This window comes from Danio rerio, chromosome 4, assembly GCF_052040795.2.
Source record: "Danio rerio strain M-AB ecotype USA chromosome 4, GRCz13ab, whole genome shotgun sequence".
NCBI classification, from domain to species: Eukaryota; Metazoa; Chordata; class Actinopteri; order Cypriniformes; family Danionidae; genus Danio; species Danio rerio.
This window is the reverse complement of record NC_141024.2, coordinates 80,876,754-80,896,237: the sequence shown is the minus strand read 5'-3', so window position 1 is coordinate 80,896,237 and position 19,484 is coordinate 80,876,754. Positions and strand designations below refer to the sequence as shown.

The 19,484-nt window shown below is 42.7% G+C and overlaps 1 protein-coding gene across 2 annotated transcripts in view; it reads right to left on the bottom strand.

Moving 5' to 3' along the window:
* The window catches only part of LOC103910704 (protein NLRC3-like), a 61,579-nt gene that overhangs the window by 27,646 nt on the left and 14,449 nt on the right, over nucleotides 1-19,484 (bottom strand). For both annotated transcript variants that reach the window (XM_088649659.1, NM_001444379.1), the window contains 5 exons: nucleotides 18,851-19,024; nucleotides 18,550-18,723; nucleotides 18,247-18,420; nucleotides 17,201-17,374; nucleotides 2,587-2,760 (listed from right to left, as the gene is read on the bottom strand). In XM_088649659.1, coding sequence (XP_088505785.1) covers nucleotides 2,587-2,760; nucleotides 17,201-17,374; nucleotides 18,247-18,420; nucleotides 18,550-18,723; nucleotides 18,851-19,024 — 870 coding nt within the window. The remainder of the gene's footprint in view (nucleotides 1-2,586; nucleotides 2,761-17,200; nucleotides 17,375-18,246; nucleotides 18,421-18,549; nucleotides 18,724-18,850; nucleotides 19,025-19,484) is intronic.

Here is a 19,484-nt window from a genome sequence, read left to right as displayed (position 1 = left end):
CTCTTTGTTTATTCAGTTTGTTCGTATCGAATTAAGTTAACTATTGCACTGAGTGCAAACATAGCACCGCATTTTGTGACCAGAATAACACATGCGGCTTTCTGACGCTAACTGCCGTGTGCATCTAAGTTTCCGGGAAATGCAGAGTTTTTTTTCTCTCATTCGCCGTGCGGTATCAAACATTGCATGAAAAATACACGCTTAGAGCAGATCCTCGAATCAAATATCGCATTTGTCGCGAGGGGCATGAATGAATTCCCTGAATGAAAGAGCCAAACTGCAATTAAAGTCCAACATTTAATAATTTGGCAAATAATTCGACTACAGATGTCCATGTAGGTTAAACACCATCACTTTCTCGTGTGTGTATTTTGACTGAAACTCACGCGTGCCCAAATAGACACTCCCACACCATCCCACTTTAGTTTCTCTGACACTCCCCCCTAAACAGAGCTGGACACGCCCACTTTTCTGACTTTTTCCAAAGTAGAGGTGTGAAAACACCCTGCTGAAACGAGGGGGTTTCATGGCCCTTTAAATGTATCTATGAGTAATTGTTGTTGTATAGTCTTGATTGGCTTATTTTGTTTAATTATGTGAATTGGAATGGAAAATATTTGCCTGACAAATAAATGCAAGATTATTGTTTAACTCTAATATCTCCTGAAATCATTTAAATCTAGTAGATTGTTTAGGCTGATGTTTCCGCAGCCTACGACCCGAATTAGTCATACATTCAGGCTCAAGCATGGGGCGGCCTATTATTGCTTAAAACTTACTTTAAATTATATTCTTTGATTAAGTTACACACATTTACCCTTCATCCATGATGTTAGTTCCTTCATAGGATTAATAGATGGACCCTTACACCTTTTAAAGACCAGGTAGTGAGCTTGCAAGCGATGCACCTGGAGGAGGCAGACCCAGCCCTTTCATTACTTTGTCCAGTTCGCACTTTGCAAATTTATCTGGACCGCACTCAGAGCTTTAGATCATCTGAGCAGCTCTTCTTCTGTTATGCTGGTCGGCAGCAGGGAAGTGCCGTATCGAAACAGAGGTTGGCCCACTGAATAGTGGATGGCATTTCTTTTGCTTACCAGAGCCAGTGCAAGCCGGGCCTCTCACACGCGGTGCCTCTCAGACATCTGTAGAGCTGTGGGCTGGGCAACACCTAATACATTTGCAAGGTTTTACAAGTGGAGTTCTGCAAGTGGAGCCGGTTTCCTCAAGGGTATTAGGTAACCCTTGGTGATTGAGGAAACAACTTGGTTAAGGTGTTGAAACACACACGCCATTCTCCCAAACACAGAGATAAGTGTGCTTATTCACTCTGTTAGTAAAGTTCCCCACTCAGGTGAGCCCTGCAGATTCCTCCGAGGCCCCCAGCACCGACTCAGCGGAGGAGTCACTCGCTGGCCCATTATGTTGTGGGTCTGCCCTCTGGTCATCCCGCATTTTGGGTATAGGTGCCCCCTATGCGTGATCCCCACTAGGCAATCCCGTATGCTTATTCAGCCACGGTCCAGTCCCCCCTCACAGGCGGACCTGTGTCTTCCCTCTCTGTTAACCATCTTATTATATGCGTACTCCCCCTTCTCAGGGCTAGTCCATATATTTTGCCATCATAACTCCCCATTTGGGTAGCAAGTGGCCTCCACAGCATCCTCCCCTTCGGGACTGCATGCTTTCTCAACGTACTGTCGTATTTAAAATCCTATAAATTATCTAGACACTTGCGGCTCCCGAAAAATATATTTAAATCCATAAATCTTATTTGAAGTGGGATAAGTAAGAGCCAGGGATCTCGTTGGAAGACCGCGCCTCTCTATGATGCAGGAGCGCTCACGATATGCCTGGCTATCCTCCCATCGGAGGTGGAGGTAAGGTGCATTCATTGTGGTGTTTTCCAGACATTTCCCTATACATGGATTAATTCCACTAATAGCATTGAAGTTCTCCATCCAAAGGGGAACGCTCTGGTTACGAAATGCTATATTGCATTGCCATAATGATTGTTCCTTAGCTGTAGGTATCAGTCTTCTCCGCTTAAAAGGATGTGTTATCCTGCTTTCGCTGTGCTTTTATGCTAAATTGATTGTAATGAGCATCAGGTGCGCAAGCTGACGCTGCCAAATCATTTGGCATTTTATTGGCCCATTTACATACTCTTTCAGATGATTGGCTTTCTGAACGAAATCCCCTTACTAAATCTACTAATAGCATATCTGTTCCCCTCCTCGGGGAACGAGGGTTACTTTAGTAACCAGAGCGTTATGTTCTGTTACTGAACAGATACTGAACTGTTTTGACACCCTTATGGTGTACATCAGGAAAAAGAGATACCTTAATTCTGAAAATGCAGCTTTATGCAGTTTATTCAGTAATACATTTATCTAGATTTCATTTTTTATTCTGTCAACACTTAGATATAATCATATAATCATTATCAATGTGTAGATATGAATAAATTACATCCTTGCAAATGATTTGTTTATTTTTCTTCTGTTAATCTACTGAAAGGGGCTCCACATTTGGTAACACGATATGTAACTGTCTGTAGTTATTGTTCAGTGGAGAATCATTTACCTCAGTGTCTCCAGTTTGGAGTTTACAGTCTTCAGTCCATCAGAGTGAAGCTTCACTCCTGAATCCTGCAGGTCATTGTTACTCAGGTCCAGCTCTCTCAGGACACAGTTTGAGGATTGTAGAGCTGAAGACAAACTCTCACAGGACTGAACAGTGAGTTTACACCACTGTAGCCTGTGTAGAGGGAAAAGACAATATTGATGTGTTCATTGGCCGTTTAATAGTCTGAAGCAGTCTGAAGCACATATGACTGTAGTGACTGGAATAACTTTACTAGTTAGTGAGCACATCTGGTGATTTTAGCTTTAAATAGAATGTATGTCCATAAAACACAATTAAATAGCTTCCTTCAGATGTCTGAATAGTCCAAGAAATATTTTTATCAAAAGAAGAAAAGATCATGCAAAAAGGTCCACAGATGACAGACAATAAAACACATGAACAAACTAAATAATAATAATTTCCCTTAGCACATTTAAAAGTTGCATATCAACAGACAAATAAAAGTAAACAGGGAAAACTTGGGAAAATGTGCATTTTAGGTTAGGTTTCTCGAACAAGTAATATCATCTCAGGGGGTGGCTACAGACCCAAGTAAGGTAGCGGCAGTATTTCAGTGGCCCTGCCCAAAGACTGTGCCAAAGCTGCGTACTTTCCTGGGGTTTGTTAGTTATTATAGGTGTTTTGTTGAGGAGATTGCTAAACTCGCAGCCCCCTTGCATCAAGTAGTGGCAAAACTAACCAAGGGTAAAATGGGACGGGCTAGCCAAGATTTGGGAACCGCTTGGTCTGAAAAGTGCAAGCAGGCAATTAACACCCTAATACAGAAGCTTACCACTGTGCCGGTTTTGGCATATGTGAGTGTAACGGAGGCCAGCTAGTGTGTGCTGTGCAGGTAAAACCTCACTCCTCTGACCTCTAAAGGGTGCTCTAGCGACAGACGCTAGTGGCCATGGTCTTTAGCCTCCTTGGTAGAGCGCCCGACTCCCATGCGGAAGGTTTGAAACCAGCTCGGAGCGGGTTGGGTGGCGTAGAGCCGACGGGGTTACATAACCATAAATGGTTTTCTCAGAAGTGGAAGCCATTTGGGACTGAGTGCAGTACTTTCCCAAGTTGTTGATGGCAAAGTGAGGCCAGTGGCTTATGTGAGCTGCTTTCTATTGTGCAGCAGTAGAAGTTGAAGCATTCAGATTTCATCATGGACCAATGTTTATCCTTTTCATCATCCTGTTTCTCAGTATTTAACTGTGAATTGATTTTAATTAATGAATAAGTTAACACATTGCTTAATATAACAATGTTTAGTGCATTTGCCTGTCTCTTTATACCTATTTTCAGGAGCCAGCAAACTAGGTCAGAGGTCATGGAGACCTTGTGTCAGGGTTCTGCCACTTTGGTCTTGTAAATTCTTGTTTTGGTGGCAGAGCTCTGCCACGTGATGTGGCCGCGCGCGTTCTGCGTCCCTCAGACGCGCGCGCTCTTGTACTAGTGTTTGTGTTTGTTCTGTCAGCAGCGCGCTGCTTTATTCTCGGCGCCTCCGTCTAGTTGGTTTCAGTTTTGGTTGGCGCTGAGATGAAGCATGCGCGTTGCTTATGTGTGAGCGCACGGTAAGGTGTTTATCTATCGTGTGCTCATGTCTTGCGTCTTTTGTCAAAGCACGTGGCTCGGTGTTTACATTGTGGTCACGTGCTTTTGTCGTGTGCTTCAGTGTTGTGTTATGTGAGCGCATGGCTTGTATTGTCTCTCTGTGTCATGCGCTCTCCCGTCTATTGTCTAGTCCCACCCTCCTTGTCAACCCATTATTAGTTAATTGTGTTCACCTGTGTGTCAATTTACTTTTTGCTTTATAATCCCCCTCATGTTTTCAGTCCTTTGTGAGTTCGTCGTCGAAAGTTTCCTGTCCTGTTGTGTCTAGCACTGTCTTGTCCAGCCAGTCAAGTTTGTTTGTTCATTTATTTGTTTTATTAGAGTTTTTCCCCCTCGGGTTGTTTGTTTTGCCTTTTTGTTTTCATTTTATAATTAATAAAAACCCATTATTGCTGCACCTGAGTCCTCGCTCCTTTTCCCCTCACCGACCGTGACAGTACGAACTCACCAAAACAGAGGACTCAGCAGAAAATGGGTATCTTCCTTTTCCCATCTCCCACTTCTCGTCCCTCTGCATGCCAGCAGAAGGAGCGTTTAGGCAGACTCCTTTCACTCCATCAAGGGGTATCTACAGTGAAGGAGTTTGCATACCAGTTCATCTACGCTGCAGAGGGGCTTGAATCTACAAACACTGCACTGAAGGAGGCGTTCAACGCTGGACTCAACAGCCCCCTTCAGGCCTGGGAGATGGGAATGCTGGGGATTTTAACATTCTGGCAGTTTGTGAGTTATGTCTACCACAGCCAGGGAAATGGTGGCCTGCCTCCACTTGGTCCACCGCCCCTCCCACTTACAGATTGCCAAATCCCCAGTCCTCCGATGACCCACCAACGGAGACGGAGGAGGAAGAACGGGTCAGCCTCACCTGTCGCCCACCCAGAGGTGACTGAACCTGCTGCAGCCCTTTCAGTTACCATCCTGGCTGCAGCATCACTTACTGAGGCACCCGCATCAGACACTGCACCAGTCCTGCAGGCAGTGGAGTATACTGCAGTGTCTGAAGAGGTGGCCAGCTTCCCGCCACCCAGACCAAGGAAGCGTCGGAGGAGAAAGGGCTCCTCCACCACAACGGCTCCAGCCCCAGAGCGCCCTCCAGTGTCGGCTCCAGCCCCTGAGCGCCCTCCAGTGTCGGCTCCAGCCCCTTCTATTGTATAGTCCCACCCTCCTTGTCAACCCATTATTAGTTAATTGTGTTCACCTGTGTGTCAATTTACTTTTTGCTTTATAATCCCCCGCATGTTTTCAGTCTTTTGTGAGTTCGTCGTCGAAAGTTTCCTGTCCTGTTGTGTCTAGCACTGTCTTGTCCAGCCAGTCAAGTTTGTTTGTTCATTTATTTGTTTTATTAGAGTTTTTCCCCCTCGGGGTTGTTTGTTTTGCCTTTTTGTTTTCATTTTATAATTAATAAAAACCCATTATTGCTGCTCCTGAGTCCTCGCTCCTTTTCCCCTCACCGACCGTGACACCTTGAGTGGAACTGAGGGCTGAGGACTGGAAACAACTGTTTCTATTGTTATTTCTATGAGTTAATACTGTCTAAAATGTCTTGTAAAAAGTGGTTTTGCTATTTTTACGTTTAAATCTTTTAAAGTGATTCTACTTTTTATTTAAGAGACTTTGTGTAGTAAGAATATAACTGCCTGAATGTAGATGATACCGATTTTTAACCAGTTTTTATTAAGACGGCTGAGAGTACACTCAGCCTTGGATCAGAAACAGATTATACTTTAAGTGTGTGTGTTCTATTTGATTGTTGATCTGTTTCACAGGTCTGGAGTCAGCTCTAATCAGTCTAAAGGATGTCTGACATTTATGCTTAAGATATTGTTCAGAATATACTCACAAACCCCACATGGAAATGTTTCTAGTCTGTCTTTGTTTTAACCAATCAGGTTAGAACACCTGTATGTGTGACGCAGTTAATGACGTTATGTGAGTATAATTGTTATTGATTGGTGATTGTAAGCAGATCGGCCTAGGAACTCATTGCGAATGTTGAAGCTGGCTTCTGCTGATGTAACTGCAAACTATCTTCAGTAAACTTGAAAATGGGCGCTGGTGAGCCTTCTTGACCAGGCTGGAGGTGTTGGTGGTCCAGGAAAGGTCCTTTGAGAAGTGCGTCCTCAGGAACTTGAGGGATGAGACAGGCTCACATGATCCCATCCACATCAATGTGATGGCTGGTGAGCCTGTCTCATCCCTCAAGTTCCTGTTTGTCCCTTCCTGAAGTCCAAAATAAGCTCCTTGGTCTTGTTTGTGTTAAGGGGCAGTTTATTGTCGGTGCACCAAGTGGCCAGATGCTGTATCTCCCCCCTGTAGGCAGTCTCATCATTATTGCTGATTAGAACAATCACTGTGGTGTCATCTGTATATTTGATGGTGTTGGATCTGTTCACAGGCCTACAGTGGATCTGTTGGTCAGAAAGTCCATAACCCAGTTGCAGAGAGACATGTCGATATCCAGGTCTCTTAGTTTGATCATTAACTTGGAGGGTATGACAGTGTTGAATGCTGAGCTGAAGTCAACAAACAGCATTCGTGCATAAGTGTTTTTATTGTCCAGGTGAGTGTGATAGGTGAGTGGTCGGTTGAGGAAGTGATTCTGGTGTACGGTTCATTATTGTCTCTTTCACGAGTTCACACTTGCATTCATTTAAGTATAAAGCATATTTAGCGTGCTGTCTGGGAGGAGGGCTCTGAGCTCGAGGAGACACCCCAACTCGAGTTATTCCCCTTATCATGAAACAAAGAGTTGGGATTCGAGTGAAGTATCTAGCCCGGCCCCAGAACGCTTCCCCCCGGGAATTCCATGCAAGAGGTGAGGTGACGGGGTGGTGGAGAGATGCTAAAGTTGTGAGATGCTGCAGGTAAGACAACGTTGGTATATATAGGGGTTTGTTCAAGAACTGATTTGATAATGGGATAATTGTCAATGACGTATTCGATACTGAAACTTCTGCGCATGCTCCTCTCGAAATTTGTTTACAAAACATCACTTCACGAGTTCACACTTGCATTCGTTTAAGTATAAAGCATATTTGGCGTGCTGTCCGGGGGGAGGGCTCTGAGCTCGAGGAGACATCCCAACTCAAGTTATTCCCCTTATCAGGAAACAAAGAGGAGTTGGGATTCGAGCAAAGTATCTAGCCCGGCCCCAGAACGCTCCAGAAAGCTTAACGTGCATGTTAAGGTGTACGTCTCCGTTTGGGAGCCGTCACTGCACTTGCAGTGGTGCATGATTATGAGGTGTACGTCTGCCGTAGGAGCAGTCACTGCACTTGCAGTGGTGCATAATTATGGGGTGTACGTCTCCCACCCCCATAATTGTAAGGTGTACGTCTCTCATAGGAGTGGTCACTGCACTAGCAGTGGTGCATAAAAAGTGTGTCTCCTGTAGGAGTGGTCACTGCTCTTGCATTAGTGCATGATAGTGGGGTGTACATCTCCCGAGGGAGCTGTCACTGCACTTGCAGTGGTGCGCAATTATAAGGTGTACATCTCCCGGAGGAGCGGTTACTGCACTATTAGTGGTGCATAATAATAATGTGTGTGTCTCCTGTAGGAGTGGTCGCTGCGCTTGCAGTGGTATGTAATAAAGTGTGCGTCTCCCTTAGGGGCGGTCTTTGCACTAGCTGTGATGTTTAATATTAATAATAAGTTGTGCAACTCCAGTTGGAGCGAACGCTGTACTAGCATTATCGAGATAGTATATGCGAAGGGTGTTTGAAGAAAGTGCCTTGTGAATTGTCAATGACGAAATGTGTTGTGAGATGTAGTGTGATGGGCTCTAGTGGGTGTTGAATTTATCTTAGAGGGGTTTTTTGATAAGGGTTTGTTGGGCTCTTCTAATCTGAGAGCGGTCAGATCGAATGTAGTACTTAAAAGCCTGTGAGGACCAGCGTCCGAGTGTTTGGATCTGCTGCTCTGACCATTTTGACCATTTTGTGCTGCGGTGGTAGCTGCGCCTATTCTGAAGAAATGGCTGGAGAAATTGTCAGCTGGGAAGCCGGACTTAATTAGGACGCATTTAAGATGCTTTTGAAACCAAAAACGAGTGACTGGGCGATTGCTATCGTCTGTGAAGAGAGGGTCTCTGCTAAGGAAGAGGCTTGTGATTTCCGGATTTGTGAAAATGCTAGCAGTGTTTGGTTTGGACAAATAGGTGATTGAAGGTTGAAAATGTAGATGTAATGGCCTCTTTTTGCTTGATCTGTTTTTCTTTGCTTAATGAAAAAGGAAATGTAATGATGACAACCCAGATGTAATGGTGAGTTCTGAACTAGAGATCTGCGCGGGACTAAATTTTGAATCCCACTCCCGCCAGGTTTTAGCCCGAACCCGACCGCTCCCGCTTATATTGAGAATTTGTTGTCCCGCTGCCCAACCTGCCCCGTTTTCTGCCCTCCGCGCCTGATCCCGTTAAAGAGCGGGGGAGAACAAAACCGAAAATCACCAGCTATACAGTCCAGACAGCTAAGCTGTCTGTATAAACACACACACACACACACACACACACACACACACATACAGCACCAGGCACACATACACAGACAAAGCTCTCTCTCTCACACACAAGCACTAAGCAGACACACAGGCAAAGCTCTCTCTCTCATTCGTGCGCGCACACACTAACATACACACACACAAGCACCAAGCAGACACACAGACAAAGCTCTCTCTCTCACACACAAGCACTAAGCAGACACACAGGCAAAGCTCTCTCATTCGCACGCGCGCGCACTAACATACACACACACAAGCACCAAGCACACACACAGGCAAAGCTTTCTCTCTCATTCGCTTAGCAATATCCTCGATATTGCTAAACAGCCCGCTCCCGTCCCAAATTAAACCCGTTACCGACCGCTCCCGCGATTTATTCGGAATGCAGATCTCTATTCTGAACACCTTAAAAATCCGAAGAAAGCTAAAATAAACATAGCATCGAGTGTATGTGCTGTGTGGATTGATTTGTATCCCTTGCAAAGAGTGGATATGCATTTAGTGAGTGTTCTCAGTGTTATGGGTTGTCGTGTGTCTTGAGATGGTAAGTAGGGAAAAATCAGGAAACAGTATATTATAATATGCGTGGAAAGTTTTAAAACTTTTCCATTCTGTTAAATATGACTGCAGGGTTCTAGGCGCCACTGCCTGAAGGATATATTCGAGGTAGGCTCCAAACAGGTTTTTTAAAGGATGATCTATGGGAATATCAGCTCTGAATAAGGAGGGACTTGGACTGGAAACTGATCCGCTTCTGGTGCCAAATGTCTGAATTTCTGAAAAAGCAAAATGAGAGAGAGAATCAGCAATTTGGTTTTTGGACAAAGGAATGTGCTTTGCAGTTAAAATAAATTGGTGACATGCTGAGATCCAATTAAGGCGTCTAAGTAGGGGAATTAATGCTAGTGAATTTGAACGGCCTTTATTTATGCAGTGAACGCTTGCTTCATTGTCACAGAGAATTATAATGCAGGAAGCGGACCATTCTTTTCCCCATAGGGATGCAGCGACGACTAGTGGATAAAGTTCAAATGGCGCCTATGATTTTAGTGGTTGTGGCAGGTCTAACAGTTGGGGCGGCCAAGTGGATGCGAACCAGCATCCTTGGTAATAACCTCCGAATCCGATTGACGGGGCAGCATCGGTGAATAAATTGATGTCTGCTGGGGACAATATTAGGTCGCTTTAAAAGAAGGAAAGACCGTTCCATTGTTTGAGGAATAATATCCATAAACGAAGTTCATTTAGGCTACGGTCATCGATGGATATTTGATCCTCTAGACTGTGAGCTGAGGACACGAGAACTAAGAGATCAGAAATGAACGAGTGGCCTTGGGGAATTATGTGCATTGCGAAATTCAAGTGGCCGAGAATTGATAATAGCTTGTGCTTAGAACAGGTGGGGCTGTCTAATAGGGAGGACGCTACCAGGATCGTTCGATCAATTTTCTCTTTTAATAGGCACGCTTGGAATGTGTTGGAGTCTAATTTAATGCCCAAGAGTTCGATTGAAGTGCTTGGACCGGCGTTTTTTTTTCTCTGCTATGAGAATCCCGAGTTCGGCGAAAACCTTTTAAACTGTCAAGAGGTGTGCGGCTGGGATAGCGTTGGGTGGTGATATGATTAGAATATCATCTAGTAGATGGATTAGGTGTGGGATTTTGTAGTTATTGGAAAGGATCCAACATATTGGACATATTTCGACAGCGTGTCGAAAACTTTTGGGCTTCTTCTGCAACCGAAGGTTAGGCGGATGGAAAAATAAAAAAATTTTTGCCAGAGAATTCCGAAAAGGTGCCAGAAATGAGGATGGATGGGCATGATTTTAAAGGCGGATGGTTTGTCGACTTTAGCCCTCCAAGTGCCGCGACCCGCTATTTTGATAAGTGAAATAGCTTGGTTGATGTCATGATAATTCATAAAGAACTCTTCTGGAGGGATGAGACTGTTGATACTAGGAAACGGAGAGTTATGCGGGGAGGAAAGGTCAATTATTAGGCTTTTTTTTTTTCTTTTAAATCTGAGAATTTCCTAGTTACTACCCCGATAGGACTGATGCGGTAAACACTAAACAAAGGTGCGTAGAAAGAACTAATCATGAAATTTTTGTCTGCTTCTTTTTTCATTAAAACATGGACGACGTCGGGTTTGGCGAGACCGGATGGAAGATTTGGACAAATAAGACTACGGGAGGGGAGGCTAATGACGCCTGGATGAAAACCTGAAGACAGACCCGATAATTGAAATTCAGTGAATTTAGGATCAAGATGTTGTAACAATTCCGATCTTAGGCGAGAAACATTCACAGGAGTCGATAAGTAATTTTTTGCATTTGAACCCAGTGCAGGTGCTGGCAGAGGCTGTGACAGAAGGGCGGTGACCAGAAAGGAGGGGCAGAATATTTGGGTTTGAAGGGACGTAACTGGTGGATTTGGGCTGGGCAGGTTCGGGGAGGGGAGAAGGGCTGGGATAAATGAATGGGCAAGATTCAGTGGGGTGGGTGGTGGATCGGCAGACCGCGCAAAATATATTGCGGCAACCTAAAAAGACTTTATTATGGAGTTCTGTGTCTACGGCTCCCCAGAATGGGGTCTGGTTCCATTGGGAAATGCGAATGGCGCTCACGAGATGAGAATGTAGCTCACTGAGTTCAATGAGAATGTAGCTCACGCTACAGCTGGCTCTGGGATCATAGGGGGGAGGCAAAGAAAAGAGAGGAGGGGCTGCCAGCGATAATGACATCAGCGGAGGCGGCCTGACGCTGGATCTTGTGTCAGCGCCTGGAAGGAAGTAGGAAGCTAGAGCCGGTTGCGGAGGCATGCTCACGCTACTGCTGGCTCTAGGATCGCAGGTGGAAAAAAAAGGGAAGAGTGGAGGGGCTGCCGGCACCATCGACATCAGCGGAGGCGGCCTCACGCTGGAACTGGTGTCGGGACCTGAAAGAACTTGGGGAAAAAAGAGGAGAAATTTGAGCTGGGAGCGGAGGCGGTCTCACGCTCGCGCTGCTCATGGGAACTTGGAAGGGGTGGGCGGGCAGATTGTGAGTTTGGGCTTGTGCTTCCTGTAGCAACTCTGCGCTTGAGTTGGACGGGGGGCTGGGTTTGTAGTTGGTGATGACCTGGATGGAGTTGGAAAAGTGCTCCTCTAGCTTTAGCTTGTAACAGTGCTTGACCTTTTTGATGCCCGTCTTCAGATTAGCCCTGGAAGTGCTGTAGGCCTGTGCATCCCCTGATCTGAAGGAAGTGTAGCGTGCCTTCAGCAGGAGGCACACCTCCTTGTTCATCCATGGCTTCTGATTCGGGTGTGTAGTGAACTGTTTCTGGGCTATAACACTGTCTATGGTGGTGTTGATGTATTCCAGAACAGAGGAAGTGTAACTGTCATTTTCTGTGTGAGAGGCACGGGTGGCCTGGGAAGCAAGTCTGTGTGTTGAATCCTGTCCTGGAGTGTGGAGTCTACCCCCACTGCTCTTACTTTGATGGTCCTCACTGATGGCTTCACACGGTTGATGAGGGGTGAGTGCTTGGATGTGAGGAACAAAAAAGGTGATCTGATTGACCTAAGTGGGGGAGGGGGGTCACAGCGTATGCTTCAGGCATGTTTGTGTAAACATGGTCTAAGGTTTTATTTCCCCTTGTGTGGCAGAAAATATTTTGATGGTATTTGGGGAGCACTGTCTTTAAGTTTGAGTGATTAAAATCCCCCGCAACAATAAAAGCAGCCTCCGGGTGAGCAGTCTGTTGTTTGCTGATGGCTGCATGAAGTTTGTTCATAGCAAGCTTGGCATCAGCATCGGGAGGAATATAAGCAGCAGTCACAATAGTGGATGTGAAGTCCCTTGGTAGATAAAATGGGCTACATTTAAAAATTAGAAATTCCAGGTTAGCAGAGCAATGTCTCCCAACGACGACAGAGTTTGGGCACCAAGCTTTGTTAATATAAATGCATAATCCTCCACCTCTGGTCTTACCGGAGTCATCTGCCGTTCTGTCTGCTCGGAATGTGTGATGCTCAGTTAAAGATACAGCATTGTCTAGTATCCCGCTGTTTAGCCGTGTTTCTGTGAAAATCATGACATTACAGTTCCATAATCTTTTGCTATGGTTGATGCGCAGTCGAAATTCATTTATTTTGTTCAACAATGATCGTACATTGGCAAGAAAAATGCTGGGTAAAGAGAGCCGGTGTGGTGTTAGTTTTAGCTTAGCTTTTAGCCCGCCGTGCTTCCCGTCTTTGTTTATGTTCTCTTCGCCGCCTTCGAGCACTTCCGGGTATTGGGGGTGTATAATACTGTATATTCGGGAATTGGGGTATTCGGGGTGTATAATGGCCCGTTTCCACTGAGTGGTACGGAACAGTTCGGTTTGATACGCTTTTATGGCCGTTTCCACTGTCAAAATGCGTACCGAACCAAACCGTACTGTACCGTACCACTTTTTCGGCACCCTTTCGAAAGGGTCCCAAACGCAAGAAAGGGTACCAAAAGGCGGAGCTAGACGGGCAGCTGAACGCTATTGGTTTACAGAGATACGTAATTCGCTTACGCAACAAGCCAGAATGTAAACAAAGGACCCGCCGTGTTTGAAATACACAGCGAGAGATTACTTGCGCTCTGAATATCTGAATCTGAAATAACAATAATAATATCTATATCTGAAATAACTAACTTCTTGAGCTGATGATAATAACGTGCGCTTGATTATTGACAAGCTTTGGAAGCCCGATCCTATGAGCTGACAAACGCAAGAATGACACATTCAGAAAGAAAAGGACAAACCCGAGAGTGAAGCGTTGAAAAAAATGGAAAGCCAAGGAGTAGGTTATTTCTTTAGCAAACGTTAACAAACTGCCTTGTTTTAATTTCTATCATCACCTTTTGGACTAATATGAACTGGGAATGATGGAATAACTCTCTAACAGAGTCTTTATGTGCTGCTGAAGATTACAGACACAGGTGAGAGGTTTTCACTGACTGTAGGCTATACTTTCTGTTGTTTTGAACCTAATTAAGGACTAAATGTATGCTGTGTGTACTTTTTCTGTAGTTGGTAACATATGGAGGACTGTAAGGGGCTGTATGTGTTCATATACAGTTGAAGTCAGAATTATTAGCCCCCCTTTGAATTTTTGTTGCTTTTTTAAATATTTCCCATATTGTATTTAACAGAGCAAGGACATTTTCACAGCATGTCTGATAATGTTTTTTTTTTTCTTTTGGAGAAAGTCTTATTTGTTTTATTTCGGCTAAAATAAAAGCAGTTATTGATTTTTTAAACAACATTTTAAGGACAAAATTATTAGCCCATTTAAGCTAACTTTTTTTTCCGATAATTAACCCAGTTAAGCCTTTACAAGTCACTTTAATCTGCATAGAAGTGTCTTGAAAATATCTAGTAAAATATTATTTACTGTCATCATGGCAAAGATAAAACAAATCATTATTAGAGATTAAGTTATTAAAACTACAATGTTTAGAAATGTGTTGAAGAAATCTACTCTGTGTTGATCAGAAATTGGGGAAAAAAATAAACAGGGGTTCTAATAATTCAGGGGAGCTAATAATTCTGACAACTGTGTTCATTTATTTATTTATTCAATATAATTACAGAAGTTACAGTAGGCTATTTCACACTGTCATTGATCTGCAGTTATAATCAACTCCTGTTTATAGAAAAGTTAGTAATAAACATTTATACACAAGTATTTATGTGTGAAAAACATCTTTTGTTTTTTGTGAGAAGTGCTTTTCATATGATATGTAAACGACCTGTGCAGCTTTATTGTACACATTTTCTGTAGCGAGCATGACGTCAACTGAAACTTTGTCATACACCACGCCCAACAAAAGGGTACCCTTGCTAGTGGAAACGCAAGCCTGATAAAGGTGACCCATACCGACCCGAACAGTACCATACCAGCCAGTGGAAACGAGCCATAAAAGACTGCTTTGACACTGCACTATGCGTGTCAGTGTGTCTTTGGGGAGTGATGTCATCAGGACACCGACTGAAAGATAGGACCCGTTTGTGTGGTGCTATGGTTAGCTGGTTGAATGGTATTACATGTGCTTTTTCAACTTTTAAATTCTCATTCATTCATTAGTAGCTGTGCCTTTATACTTCAGCGTGCTGTTTCTGATGCTCTGCAATAACACTTCTGAAACACTAGCTGGCAGTGAGGTGTTTATGTTCCTCTGTGTCAAATTTCTTTGCTGGTGTTTTGTTTGTTCTGAACGCTTCCTTAATGCAAAAGTGGTTTAAACTCGCTCATTTTGAGGAAGGAACCGGCGGTTGTGCAACAACTTTAACCATAAGATAAACACAAAACAAAACTTTTCATCTGGAGCTCCTTCGCGGGACTCCACAATTTGTAAACATTTGCTCCAACGGACTTGTGCGGCTCTCAGTCCAGCCCAAACTCATCAGCAAACAGGTGGGTAGTAAAGTTACATTTACTTTGTTACATTTACTTGAGTAAAATTGATGGGTAACGAGTACGTTTTGAGTACATTATGTGTACAGTATGTGTACTTTTACTCAAGTAAATTAATAGGGGAAAATCAGTACTCTTACTTCGCTACATTTGGCGGCGTTCCTCCATTACTGCCAAGTGATAATGAATATGATCTATATATGTTGTTTGCAAATATCACGAGGCACCACATTAGAGAGGTTGTGTTGCGAGAGGTTTCTATAGAGACGTGTTACTTGCTTCCAGTTAGAGCGTGCGTGCTTGTTGGAATAATGGCTGAAGTCTAGGAAGATGTGCGAGTTTTATACTGTGGTCCCGCTCGCCATCTGCGGTTCCGAGAGAGACAGGAGACGGTCACACTGTCTGTGCAGTGAGTTTATCGGACCAGATCACCTGGCCTCAAGTTCAGTCTGTTTTTACTCCAACATGTCAGCAAGAAAAGTTTCATATTGCGATGCACCAACGAACTGACATTGCAACATATACATGAATTCCAGCTACGACCTGAAAAAAAACACGTACTGGTATGTGCCAAAATTATCTATATTTTTAGACCTTATCAATGGTAACTATGGGGTAATTAAAGAAACTGCAGTTTAATGGAATAACTGATTAGCCCTGCACACATTAGTCATTTATCCATTAAAAATAAAAAAATTTAAACATTATTTTTAACATACATAAAGTTTGACTAGATATTCTTCAAGACACTAAATATTTTGTCGCCTTAGAATTATAAGGTTCTATCTGACATTTTTGTCAAAATTAAGTTATTGACATATTCTTATTTAATGACAACTTATTTACATTGTGATATTTTTTTTACAAGTTGTTTACATTTTAAGACTAAAAACAAATGTTACACACATACTATATTTTATATGCTATATGGAATGCAAATACTTTGAAGCTAAAAATCTCAAAATCATTCAGAACACAGAGAGAACCGAATCACTTCAAGGTGACCATTTTAAATGGCATTTAAAGGCTTAACCAGGTTAATTCGACAAGTTAGGGTAATTAATGATGGCTTGTTCTCTAGACAATCAAAATAAATATTGCTTTATAGGGGCTAATAATTTTGAGCTTAAAATGGTTTTAAAAACACTCTCCCGTATCGTTCTATCTCCCGGAATTCCACCTGTACTTTTACTTGAGTATAGATCTTGGATACCCTTCCGACCTCTTGCCAGCGATACCAAGCTGACCAATCACAGAGCCTGCGCTACGCATAGTTGCTATGTGTAGTTACATTTTTGAGAGGTGCGTGTCAGCGACGCCGACGGCCACGGCGAGGGCTATGCGTCCATGCATAGGCTGCGCTGTAGCATACACGTGCGCTTGATGCAGAAGTATAAATCAGCCTTCAGCTCTGCTATCTGACCCTCTAGTGTATCAGGTGACTAGTGTTGTTGTGTTGATGTTGTTCCCTTGACTGCCAACCATGGATTAAGAAAGAAATTGGGGGAGAAATTGCAATTCAAAGAGGTGGAGCTCCAGAACACACCCACCTATTGTGTAATCGTCAGACCAATGGCCGCTTAAAGGTGTTTAGGAGCCAAAGCAAAATATTGGGGGAGCTGTTTCAATCTGACCAAACAAACTCAACAAGAACTTCATTTTGGCAAGATTTTGTTTGAAATGATGACATTTCAATTTGATGTTCGGTTTAGTTTGAAGTGAGTGCCCCAAAACAGCTCATTTTAGACTTGCCCCCAAATCCCAAAGAACATGAACTAATGATGTTTTGAGCAGAAATTTAACAGACATTTAAGAGCAATATTATATCTTGTGAATACAAGTGCTCTTTAAACAAAGGCTTTTCTCATGTTTGATTTCATTACACACTTGAAACATGATATGTGCACACTGAATAATCATAAAAATAAAATACATGGCAGCATATTTTTCTCACCACATCATACTTTGTGGCATTTCACAACGTAAAAGTAAATTGTGGCAGCATTTATTTTACGGAAACTTTTTTTTTTTTTACCTCAGTGTCTCCAGTTTACAGTTTGGACTCTTCAGTCCATCAGAGAGAAGCTTCACTGCTGAATGCTGCAGGTCATTGTTACTCAGGTCCAGCTCTCTCAGGACACAGTTTGAGGATTGTAGAGCTGAAGACAAACTCTCAAAGGACTGAGTTGTGAGATTACAGCCCTGTAGGCTGTGAGGAAAAGCAGAAATAAGGATTTTGCATTAATCTAGCAGGGGTAATCCAGAGCAGAGACAAAAACAATTGAACGGTGTGTTTTAGTTTGAGAAAAGATCAAAATCACTATATGGACTCTGTAAATACTGAATTTTAAGCAGGTCACACACCAGAAGCGCCGCTCGGCACCGCGACACGGCGCACACATGACAGTTTAAAGTATCACACACCAGACGCGCACATTCGAATGATATTTAACATGAAACTAATCAGATGGCGCTCTGTGGCGCGGCTGAAAAATGAACTGCGTCCTGAGCCATGGCCGGGCGCCGCCGACTTTCGGCACCGGTGTGTGTATCCTGATAGAAACCTATGCTTAGAATTCTAAAATGCATGGCGCGGAGCTTTTGGTGTGCGACCTGCTTAATGGAGAACCCTTAAAGCTCTCTCAGGACACAGTCTGAGGATTGTAGAGCTGAAGACAAACTCTCACAAGAATTGGAAGTGAGTTTACACATGACAAATCTGAGAAATAAGGACATAAATCAAATTTACAGTGTAATTTTTAGCCATTCATCTGATGTAAATAATAATTATAATCAATCAGTCAATCAATCAATCAGGTGTTTGTGTTGCATATTTAGTTGATAAATCATTATCTTGAGTTTAATTAGAGTAATGTGTTCATTATACAAGAAATAATTAAAGAGCGCAGGTCACTTTAAGAGTTTACTAAATATGTGATGATGTTGATGTTAGAAATGATCACAAGTTTTTGTCAGAGTGTGAGTTTTTATGAAACAGAAAAGTGAAGGACAACAATATAAGTATAACAGTTCTAGTACATTTTGTGTCATCTTTACAAACTTAACAGTTTGAACTTAGACCTCAGTGTCTCCAGTTTAAAGTCTGGACTCTTCAGTCCATCAGAGAGAAGCTTCACTCCTGAATCCTGCAGGCCATTGTTACTCAGGTCCAGCTCTCTCAGCACACAGTTTGATGATTGTAGAGCTGAAGACAAACTCTCACAAGAATCAGCAGTGATATTACACAGGACAAATCTGACAAATAAGAAAACAAATCAAATTTATAGTGTATTTTTTGTCATTCACTTCATGTAAATATTAATTATAATCAATCAATCAGTCAGTCAATCAATCAATCAATCAGTCAGGTGTTTGAATTCAGACCTCAGTGTTTCTAGTTTGCAGTTTGGACTCTTCAGTCCATCAGAGAGAAGCTTCACTCCTGAATCCTGCAGGTCATTGTTACTCAGGTCCAGCTCTCTCAGGACACAGTTTGAAGATTGTAGAGCTGAGGACAAACTCTCACAAGACCGAACAGTGAGTTTACACATGACTAATCTGAGAAATAAGAAAACAAATCTAATTTACAATGTAATTTTTAGTTATTCAGTTGATGTAAATATTTATAATCAATCAATCAATCAATCAATCAATCAATCAATCAATCAGGTGTTTGAATTCAGACCTCAGTGTCTCCAGTTTACAGTCTGGACTTTTCAGTCCATCAGAGAGAAGCTTTACTCCTGAATCCTGCAGGTCATTGTTACTCAGGTCCAGCTCTCTCAGCACACAGTTTGAGGATTGTAGAGCTGAAGACAAACTCTCACAGGACTGAGTTGTGAGATTACAGCCCTGTAGGCTGTGAGGAAAAGCAGAAATAATGATTTTGCATTTATCTAGCAGGGGTTATCCAGACCAAAGACAAAAATAATTGAACGGTGTGTTTTAGTTTGAGAAAAGATCAAAATCACTATATGGACTCTGTAAATACTGAATTTAAGGGAGAATCCAAGGCTGTAAAATAAACATACAAACATTCTTTAGCTAACAATTCCCAATTTTGCTTAAAGCCAATATTTTGCTTTCCCCTAAGATTTTCACTCATCATGGCACACCTGCAGCTGATAATGTGACAATAAAAGTGATTTGATTAGAGCTGTCATCACACTATCTATATTTAAACATTTCAATGTGTTAACAGAAAGGAGAGATTATATTATTGTATTGGGTAAAAAATAATCAAAGTATTGAAAAGAATGTCTGAAAATGGAGAACAGATATAGTATATAGCAGGAGATCAGTAATACATATTTGATGTG